At 38.0% G+C, this 11347-nt stretch overlaps 1 protein-coding gene across 1 annotated transcript; it reads left to right on the plus strand.

Moving 5' to 3' along the window:
• The first annotated feature begins 131 nt into the window (after positions 1-131).
• Positions 132-7036, plus strand: LOC115223503 (Sjoegren syndrome nuclear autoantigen 1 homolog). Its single transcript, XM_029794119.2, has 3 exons — positions 132-350; positions 5149-5348; positions 6389-7036. Exons 1-3 carry the CDS (start codon positions 299-301, stop codon positions 6473-6475), a joined length of 339 nt encoding a protein of 112 aa, XP_029649979.1. The 5' UTR covers positions 132-298; the 3' UTR covers positions 6476-7036.
• Positions 7037-11347: the final 4311 nt, after the last annotated feature.

Raw genomic sequence — 11347 nt, forward strand, 5'->3', positions numbered from 1 at the left:
TCAGCAATTAAATACATGTGATGTAAATTTATTTAAATATATCTGAAAAAAATAAATTATTGAAAACTAGAATAAATTTAGCTTTAGTCTGTACTTAAATAAGATAGAAACGTAAACAACAGCTCCGCACTGAAGTGTCCCGCCAATGTTGTCATAGTTACAAAGGGAGATGATGGCAGTCGTTTCACTGCGCGGAAGCCAATTTTCGTAATATTTTCCTCTATTTTTATTTCTATGCTCTATTAACGTAATCAGTTTAATTGTTGTGTTGTGGCAGATAACAAAAAGCAACAAAAAAATGACTCTTCAAGGTGCTACATTACAAACATACAACAATGAACTTGTCAAATGTAAGTACTTGGTTCGTCTTTGAAAATATTTCGAGGAAAAATCGGTATTGTTTGATTCTTTCACCCGCACGATTTTCACTAAGAAAAAGGAGAAAAAAAAGCTCAGATTTTTTGCGTGGAATCAAGTACACTGTCTTCCTAATATGCTGCAAACTCCTTATTTTTGTTCGGAAAAGGCTGGGGCCGAACCCCTCCCCCTAATCCCAGGATCATTGGAATTACATGGTTTGTTATTAAATATTTAGAGAATGTAACGTTTATATTGTGTATATTCTACGCTGAACATATTTTTTTCTGATGTCGTGGTGTATATGTGCATGTATGTATGTATATGTATATATATATATATATATGTATGTATGTATATATGTATGTATGTATATATGTATGTATATATGTATGTATATATATGTATGTATATATGTATGTATATATATGTATGTATGTGTATATGTATGTATATATATGTATGTATATATGTATGTATATATATGTATGTATATATGTATGTATGTATGTATATATATATATATATATATATATATATAATATATATATATATATATAATAGCGGTATATGTTTATGTAGACAGGTAAAAAATTCACCGACCAAGTATGGTATTATTTGTTTCTTTTCAAAAAAAAAAAAACGGATTTTTTTGCGTAGAATCAAGTACCCTGACCTCCTAATATGCTGCAAACCCCTTATTTTTTGTTCGGAAAAAAAGGTGGGGAACTGGACCCTCTTTCTATTGTTCCCTAATGTATATTATATTTTAAAGCTTTTTGATATTCGGTATGAACGGACATACCTTCCCCCTTTTAGTCCGTTAAATCGAGAGCTTACTGTATATGAAATATCCGTTATAGCATTCTAGATAGTTACTATCGTTGATATTCTTACAGTTTCCTATAGGCTTTTATGGTGGACTATGGAGATAACATCGGTGAAACCCTGTACTCAGTTATTTCAAAGGTCTAAAGATTTCAACATATTGTCGTGGACTTCTGCATTACTGTAGACAACATCCAAACTACGACGATCACATTTACGTAGCCGTAGCAAGTTGCAGAGGGTGGACGTGATTAAATATCATTCTATTCTCTGAATGGTTGGCAGTTCAATTCCCACCACTGGTACTGCTATATATCCCTGGCTAAAACATCGCTGCTATTTAATATCATTGCTAGCAGAGATGTGAAGTTTGTATGTCAGGAAATCTTTTGTTGTCTGCAATGTAGGGCACAAGGTAACTGGAGTTACTTCACACAATTTACATACATCATATGATCAACCTGATGGTTAGGTGCTTTTTATGTGGCACAAGTACTTTTAATATGGCATCAACATGAGTGCTTTTCATGTGGTACTAGCACTGGTATCAATTCTGTTGTGGTCCTGTTGTTCAATAGCAGTAACCAACAAAGCCTACTTCATGTTAAGCAATAATAGCAGAGATGAGTAGAATGTGTCCATAAATCTCCTTTAGTCTTGTACTCATGCCATGAGATGTTTTGAATCCCCATGAGAAGCTTGGTTTATGTACCATCAAAGCAATCTTGAAGTTCCTTCTTCATAGCCTAAGTTTCAGCTCCACTGAGAAGAATGCTCTCTACTCATGCCCAAAAGAATGCCTGCCTTGTTGACTTAGAAAACCTTCACCATCAACCAGAAGTGATCAAGGCATCAGTAGAACCTGCATCTCTCTGGCCTAGACAATTCTGACAATCTTACCTCTTGCCCTGCGAACCATCAAAAACATCAGATGGTACCATCATGTTTCCAACAAAGAACTACATGTGTGTACACATCAGCCTGCAGCCTCCCATCTCATAGCTATCCATCACATGTGCTGGTATGGACATGTCTTCTGTCTCCTGCTAGATCATCCTACTGGAGCTTTACTCTGATTTGATGCAGCAGCTGCGTGGAAGGCTCTACACTAAATGGTTGGACATAATTGGGAAAGATTTCTAGAGGCTCAGTGTTACTCTGGAGAATGCAGAGGGGCTGGCATGGGACCACCAGCAATAGAGAATACTGGGGATATGGTTGGCTCTACACATCATCATCATCACCATCATTTAGCATCCGCTTTCCATGCTAGCATGGGTTGGACGGTTCAACTGGGGTCTGGGAAGCCAGGAGGCTGCGCCAGGCCCAGTCTGATCTGGCAGTGTTTCTACGGCTGGATGCCCTTCCTAATGCCAACCACTCCGTGAGTGTAGTGGGTACTTTTTACGTGCCACCGGCACGTGGGCGTATATAGAAATGAGATTCGCCAACACTACACCTGATTTTCTCCTCTCCATACACACACACGCATGTATCTGACTCATACACTGTCCACTTCCCAGACATTTGTACATTACTGCATATGCTTTATACGCACATTTGACAAGTTGTGGTGCACCTGAGCACTGTATACAATAATTTCATTATTATTATTATTATTATTATTATTACTAACTTGGGATGTTCCCAACCCCATCAAGCAAGAGCATGAAGCAAAGCTTTATCACATCAACCAATAACAACAACAGATGTTGATGAAAGTGATTATCGTGAATGAGATGTCAGTTTGGTTAATTGAAACTAATTCCTGAATTATGACTTTCTCTAATGTGTTTTGAAACATGTAAAAGATGTGGCTATTCAAGCAGTAGTAAAAACTGGTGCTCCATCAGTAACAACGATGAGGGCTCCAGTTGATCCAATCAATGGAACAGCCTGCTTGTGAAATTAACGTGCAAGTGGCTGAGCACTCCGCAGATATGCGTATGAGAATATGTTAAGGTTTAACATAATTCTCATGGTGAGTCAGCGTGACACAATGTCACAAGACCGACCCTTTGAAATACAGGTCCTACTCAATTTTGCCAGCTTAGTGGACTGGAACATGAAATAAAGAGTCTTGCTCAAGAACAGATGTTGGCATGAGTCAAACTGATGATCCTATAATGAGCTGAATACCCTAATCATGAAGCCCTGTGCCTTCACTTAAGCAATAATAGCATCGTGGTGAACTGGTAGATGGAAAAACATTGCTGTAAGAATTTATTTGTATATAAAACAAGAGTTTACAAAGAAATTGTTCAGTGGGGAGATCATTGTTTCTTTTGCTTTAAGAAATTATTATACATTGCCTATCTGCTACAGCAGAATTGGTATTGATGCTGGTGCCACAATATAAAAAAGTACTTGTACTGATGCCACATAAAAAGTATCCAGTGCACTCTGTGGAGTGGTTGGTATTAAGAAGGGCATCCAACAGTAGAAACCAAGCCAGAACAGACAATGGAGTCTGGTGCAGCCCCCAGTCTTACCAGCTCTGGTCAATCCATCCAACCCATGCTAGCATGGAAAATGGATGTTAGATGATGTCCATGTTTCTTTTGCTCATGTAGATGATGTCCATGTTTCATTGCTCATGTACATTGTGTTGGAACGGTAAAGAAGCAAAGCATCTTCTAAGAAGTGAAGTATGATAGCCCAGCATTGAGAAGATACAACCTAAAGTTTGGAACTGTTTGATGTGTGTGTGTGTTGCTTGAACTGTCTGAGTCACTGAAACCCTTGCAAATGTCTACAATTCCAAATGAACAAGAAAGACTACCTGTTGATTTTGATTGTAGATGTAACTAGCAGTATTGCTCAGGTTTGTAAGGGAAATAACTATATAAGCATTTTTAGAGAGTTATAGCAAAAAAATGCATTAAAAATGGGGAAAAAATTATGGTAAATTTTTTTTTAAATCGTTGACTCATCGTAGACATTTTTAGAGAGTTACTTCCCTTATATAATAGCGAAAAATGCATTAAAATGGAAAAAAAATGATGGTAAATTATTTTTAAAATCATAGACTCATCGTAGACGCGCGCTAATACCCAGAAGGACTCGATATGAATCACGACTATAAGATACCCGGTTTTGGTTAAACTGCAACGCAAAATGTGGGAGTAGTTAGGAATCTAAATCATAGGAGACAGACACACAACTTCACTTTAATATATAAAGACATCTTGTCAGTTGGAGATATTTGTCAAGAAATCAACTGAAATAATTAGTGTAAATGGTGGACAGCATAAAAAAGAAAGGACATTATCAACATCTAACATCTGTTTTCTGTGTTGGCATGGGTTGGATTACTTGAGAGGAGGTAACAAGGCCAGGGGTCACACTAGGTTCCATAGTCTGTTTTGACTTGGTTTTTTATGCCCTTCTTAACACCAATCACTCCACAGAGTGTACTGCAGGCTTTTTATGTGACACCTTGGTCTTAGGATCTCAATCCTGTTGTCGTGGGTGGCTCTTCTTGAGTACAGCAATGTACCACATATCTTGATCCTCTTTCACCTCCTTCATAAAGTTCAGCATTTTGAGATTGGTCTTCATTACTTCATCCCATGTCTTCCTGGGTCTCCCTCTTCTACAACTTCCCTCCACTTTAAGTGACCAGCACTTCTTTATGCAGCTGTCCTCATCCATCCACATCAAGTAATCAAACCAACACAATCTCTTCTCTTGTGCACTACATCTAATTCCTCTTATGCCCAACTTCTCTCTCAATACACAAATACTTTGTTGCAATACACACTGATATTGCACTTCAAGAAGAGCATTGCAGCTTTATTCCTCTCCAGCCTTTGCACATTCTCTGCATTCGGGGGCCAGGATTAGCTTTGTGCTTTAAAGGGAAGAGATGTTTGGGGCATTAGCATAGAGGGAATGAAAAAGAGGTAGTTTGCCTTTTCCCCTTTGTGATATTTCTTTTGTGTTTCTTTCCTGTCTCTGTAGGTATTGAAGAGCTTTGTAACAAAAGGGACATCTTAAAACGACAGATAGAACAGGAGGCAGAAGAGAAAGCGAAACTTCAGAGTGATATCCACATTCTTACAGAGAGGTTGTCAAAAGTAAATGAAAGTCTGAGCAGAAAACTTTCAGTCCAAAATGAATTTGATCGGACAATTTGTGAAACAGAAACCGCATACAAGAAGGTTTGTAGCTAATTCATTTGTATAACTCCATATTGATAATGTTGTTTAGATCCAGGTCACACCTTGCTCCCACATCCAACAGTTATTCCAGATATGGCCAACCTGCTCCCCGCACTACTCCTGCTCATGATCAGATATGCACATATTGTTGGCCACTTAGGGATATGGTCAAGCAACTGACAAGCAAATCTATGGTATTGAGCAGAATATTTGCTATAAAGATATTTCTGCCTCAGCAACTTGGCGCTGAATCTGTCTGAAGTGTAATGGGAAGTAGGTCAGTCCAGGTCAGAAAAGCAAAGTTTGAAGAGAATAGAAGTCATTTCCTTTGATTTCTAGGCAGAAGCAAATAGGAAATAACATTCAGACCAAAGACAAAATAAATTAAAATGTTGTTACACATTTCTCACCCACAACATCTCTATTCTCTTTGATACACTGCTTTGTAATCCAGAACACATCACACTTTTTTATCCTCACTCTGTAAAACATTGGCGAATCTACTTTCTGCTTCTCGTTTTGCTATATAAACATATTGCCTAGCTTCTCACTTCTGGCTACCTCATATAATTCTCTGCTACCACTATTTTTCCAGTCTTTCTAAGCCTGTCCCTTTGCTTTTATTTCACTGTCTGCTTTCTTGTTCCACCACCAGGTCACCTTTGGTCTGACCAGGTCCCCACACAGTGGCACTGAACCTGAAACCATGTGGTTGAGAAACAGGCTTAAGTACAATTTCTGTGTTTCAAATTCCTTTTACAAAGTATTGTTCAATGACACAAGGCTGAAGTAAAAGACATTTAAAAGCCTAAGTGCTGCACTGTGGGATTGAACCTGGAACCACATGTCTGCAATGAGAACTTACCACCCCCTCCTTCCCCTTGACGCAGTAATTCCTCCATCTATTCAAGCAAATTGTATGATAGCAGATTTTTAATTAGAGATAGTAATTAGCTGGTGTCATTACGTGGGGTCCCAGAGTTCATCAGAAAGAAAAAGGACAAATTATGCAACCTTAATTTTTTTTTTTTTTTTTTCAGATTTTAGAAAGTTCTGAAACCCTTCTGAATGTCTTGAAGCGAGAATCTCAACGAGTACTGGGAGAGAATAACAACGACTTAATATGACAGCAGTATCATTTCAACATGGTGCTATACACAACGCCATTCTGCTCCTCCTTATATTCTAGTACCTGGTCTGTGGAAGTTGGCAAGAATTTAGGAATCCCAGTTACTGCATCATCATCAACATTATCATTCCTTTGGAAATATCAGCAGCACAAACATGTAAAATGTACTTGTATACACATAGACACACACACACACACACCCACTCACAAATTATTTTTTTCTATTTGACTTTTCTTTGGTACCTGTTGACTTCCAACCACTAATAATTCCTGGGAGATAAGCGTGGTGAAAGTGAGCAGAGAAAGCTTAACAAGATGTCTTACAGTATCTTGTTTGACATCTAAGTTTTGTGTTGGAATCTGACTTGCTTTGATTTTTGTCTTTCATCTCTTTATGTGTTTCTCAAAATAAACGACACTAACCAACCTTTTTGGATTATTAAGTAAATCTATCAAGTTTTCTGTCTATAAAATAGTTATTTACTTTAGCACTACTGTGCCAGGGTCTTCAGTTACAATCCTCTACCGAAGTCAACTTATAAGTCTTTCATGTTGATTATTAAAAAATAAACACTCACCTGTAATACATAACAATATATACCTAACTTTGATATATACATTGATGAACTGTGCTGTATACATTTGGTAACATTGTCTGTGTATGAATGGGGGTCGGATAGTACAAGGTATTAGTCCCCAAAGAGAATATTTTCTAGAATTTATCAACTGGAATATTTTCCCTTTCGAAGGAAAATTACCGTTTCTGTGAAAAGGCCAAACTCTTCTGAAAATTCTAATTTTATTATTTGTTCTTCTTTGCAATTTGAACTTTTCAAAGAACTAGAAATATGAAATTATACAAATAGAATTTTTTTCCTATAAATGTTCCATTCAGAATTTAATGAAATTTTTGGGCCAACTGTAAATATAAAACATATTTCTGGTTTATTTTTACTTTGTATGTTTTGTTAATAAAAAAAATAATTTAAAAAGGAAAAATTAACAAACAAAACTAGGAGTTGGCTCCACTTATGTAAGGCCTAATTACTCTCCCAAGTCCTTCACTGACCAACATATACCTCATTTACCTTTCCCTTAGGGAACCATAATTGGCTAAAAATAACTGTCAAGTTTTTCTCAGATCATTGGTTTAAATCTCACAGAGCAAGTGTTCTCCCACGGTCAACTTTACGTTGGATGCTGCATCAGTCTATACATTTGTGCATCAGAAGGGAAAACGAGAAACATCGCCTACAAAGAAGCGCTCCACTGAAAAGACGGCATTTCTTCACATCTTTCAAATCACTGACCATCATAGACCTCATTTACTTTTCCCTTAGGGAACCATAATTTGCTAAAAATAACTGTCAAGTTTTTCTCAGATCATGAGTGCTTCCTTATCTACCTCTTGTGCTGTAATTTGAGGGACATTTGGGTTCTGTTTCTAACAGATACAGTGACTGGTTAGAGCAGTGTTTCTCAACCGTTTTTAACTTATGAATCCCTTTGCTGCCTGTTTAACTCAGGTGGGCCTCCATAGCTGTTTGAAGTTTTAAAAAATTCCCATTATATTTTTATAACTAAATATTATTAGGAATTCATCATCATCATCGTTTAACGTCCGTTCTCCATGCTAGCATAGGTTGGACGGTTCGACCAGGGATCTGGGAAGCCAGAAGGCTGCTCCAGTCTGATCTGGCAGTGTTTCTACAGATGGATGCCCTTCCTAATGCCAAATTGTATGAAAATAATTTTCTTGTACCAAGCTCTGCACTATGTCCAATACAGTTCACTTAGTTCTATTTAGAAACCAGTCTGGAATAGAATATATGGATGTGAATGTTCAAATTAATGCAGTTTTCGATGTTGGCATGGGTTGGATAGCTTGATAGGGGCTGCATCAGGTTCAATAGTCAGTTTTTGCTTGATTTCTACAGCTGGATGACCTTCCAGAATGTACTGAGTACTTCTTACATGGTACCATCACTAATGCTTGTTACTTCCTAATGCCAAAGTGTACTGAGTGCTTCTTACATGGCACCAGCACCTACACCAATGCTTTTTGCGTGAGTACCTTGGTTTTAGGATCCCAATGCCATTGTATGATTTTGTATATCATCATCATTTAGCGTCCGCTTTCCATGCTAGCATGGGTTGGACATATAATAATACAAATATATACGAAGGGATGTTGAAAGCTCCTGGCTTTTGAGAGTGTCACGAAAAGCCTGGTTGGAGGTCCAACTTTCCAAGTTCTTTTACAGGGCTTAGAAAAATTGAAGGACAGCTGCAATAAGTGTGTGAACCCAAGAGGAATGTGCTGAATAAAATCATAACTGATCCTCCTATATTTTCTTTTACCCAAAGGCAGGAACTTTTCAGGACATCCTTGTATATGTATGTATGTATATATATATATTTCATACGAAGACCATAATGAAAATAGTTATTGTTATTTTACGGTGGCACGTAAAAAGCACCATCCGAATCATGGCCGAAGCCAGTGCCGCCTCGACTGGCTTCCGTGCAGGTGGCATGTAAAATGCACCAATCCGACCGTGGCCGATGCCAGCCTCGCCTGGCACCAGTGCAGGTGGCACGTAAAAAGCACCCACTACACTCTCAGAGTGGTTGGCGTTAGGAAGGGCATCCAGCTGTAGAAACATTGCCAGATAAGACCGGAGCCTGGTGCAGCCTTCTGGCTTCCCAGATCCCCGGTCGAACCGTCCAACCCATGGAGAACGGACGTTAAACGATGATGTTGGAAGAGTAAAAACAACAATAAACAAAATACTTGTATCCAAAGAGAATTTCCATCAAACTGGAAATTATCTGGGTTAAAAGAAGAAATCCTCAGCACCTGTGAATTCTGAGCGGTAAAAAATATTACTTGGTACTTTTAAACATTTAACAGAGTCTGGCATTAAAAAGGTCTTTAACTGATAATGGAAATATCCTGTGATTCTTTAACTTTTTTTATTTAACTTCAACCACTGAATTCTTGAAAATATATTTCAAATTCCTGTGAGAGAATCACAAATTCTCACTGAAACTCAAAAAAAATTGTATTGTGTGTTTGTACCCTCAACCCAATGGTGCAGGTTCCACCATGTGATTAAGATGATCCTGCAATCATGTAGTTCAGAGTTCAATCCTAAAGCATGAAAATTTGGGCAAATGTCTTCTACATTTGCATTGGGTTGACCTGTGTATATATAAATATGTACTTTTTTTTTACTCTTTTGTTTCGGTCATGCTGTAGCATCGCCTTTAGTTGAGCAAATCAACCCCAGGACTAATTCACTGCAAGCCTAGTACTTATTCTATTGGTCTCTTTTGCCGAACCACTAAGTTATGGGGATGTAAACACACCAGCATCGGTTGTCAAGCGATGTTGGGGGGACAAACACACACATACATGTATATATGTATACATATATACGACAGGTTTCTTTTCAGTTTCCGTCTACCAAATCCACTCACAAGGCTTTGGTTGGCCCGAGGCTATAGTAGAAGACACTTGCCCAAGGTGCCACACAGTGGGACTGAACCCGGAGCTATGTGGTTGGTAAGCAAGCTACTTACCACACAGCTACTCCTGTAAAATTTTAAAATAAATAAAATTTAAAATTTGTGTTGTATGCCGATAAGGCACTGCCTATGGCTACCTGGCGTAATCCATGGTAATTGTACAATTGTCATTGGGCTTACATTAGGAATTCCTCAGTGTATGCTGAGTATAAAAGAGATGGAAGACAATATATATATATAATTACCATCCTGAAATACAACAGTGTGTGTGTGTGTATATATATATATATATATATATATTATATATATATATATATATATATATCTTATCTTTTACTTGTTTGTCATTTAATTGGCCATGTTGCGGCATCACCTTGGTGTATGTGTGTGTGTGTGTGTATATATATATATATATATATATATATATGTTTGTGTGTGTAAACAGCAATCACCCACCTTTAGCCTGCATCAGAATTCAGCCTGCTACAAAAATTCTTTGGGCAGCCAAATAAATCCATGCAGGAGGTGCCACACACAAAAGACATACCTTTCCATTTTCTCGTCTTTGTCGGTTGTGTTCCAGATATGTTTTAAATGAAGGATGCAGGAATTTTACAGTCACTAGTGACAGTAAATTTATCTTGTGCTTACACTAAAATTTAAGATATGACATTGTTATTCTTCAAATGCCCATTTTTATGAAACCATAAGTCAATTGGGGTTACACATCTCTCAGCATTTTATTTTGTCTTTGAGAGCCAACATTTTAACATCATCATTTCTTCCAACGTATATTGCATTTAATTTAGTGAGCCAAATCATAAATTATGCTGCAAATAAATAAATATACAGGTAAAAAAATAAGTGCAATTCTTCAAAATTCTTTTTTTTTTTTTCTCCACTAAACTGATTACAAACAGCAGTACCACCTGTGGGGAGGCGCAATGGCCCAGTGGTTAGGGCAGCGGACTCGCGGTCATAGGATCGCGGTTTCAATTCCCAGACCGGGCGTTGTGAGTGTTTATTGAGCGAAAACACCTAAAGCTCCACGAGGCTCCGGCAGGGGATGGTGGTGATCCCTGCTGTACTCTTTCACCACAACTTTCTCTCACTCTTACATCCTGTTTCTGTTGTACATGTATTTCAAAGGGCCGGCCTTGTCACTCTGTGTCACGCTGAATATCCCCGAGAATTACGTTAAGGGTATACGTATCTGTGGAGTGCTCAGCCACTTACACGTTAATTTCACGAGCAGGCTGTTCCGTTGATTCGGATCAACCGGAACCCTCATCATCGTAACCGACGGAGTGCTTCCATCCCACCACCTGAGGAGAGAAAA

Source organism: Octopus sinensis, linkage group LG23, assembly GCF_006345805.1.
Source record: "Octopus sinensis linkage group LG23, ASM634580v1, whole genome shotgun sequence".
Classification (NCBI taxonomy): domain Eukaryota; kingdom Metazoa; phylum Mollusca; class Cephalopoda; order Octopoda; family Octopodidae; genus Octopus; species Octopus sinensis.

Bases quoted from the DNA above. Each gene is read 5' to 3' on its own strand.
- LOC115223503 (XM_029794119.2), top strand. From the start codon at position 299: ATGACTCTTCAAGGTGCTACATTACAAACATACAACAATGAACTTGTC. The intron at 351-5,148 runs GTAAGTACTTGG...CTGTCTCTGTAG, and splicing joins CAACAATGAACTTGTCAAAT to GTATTGAAGAGCTTTGTAAC. The intron at 5,349-6,388 runs GTTTGTAGCTAA...TTTTTTTTTCAG, and splicing joins CAGAAACCGCATACAAGAAG to ATTTTAGAAAGTTCTGAAAC.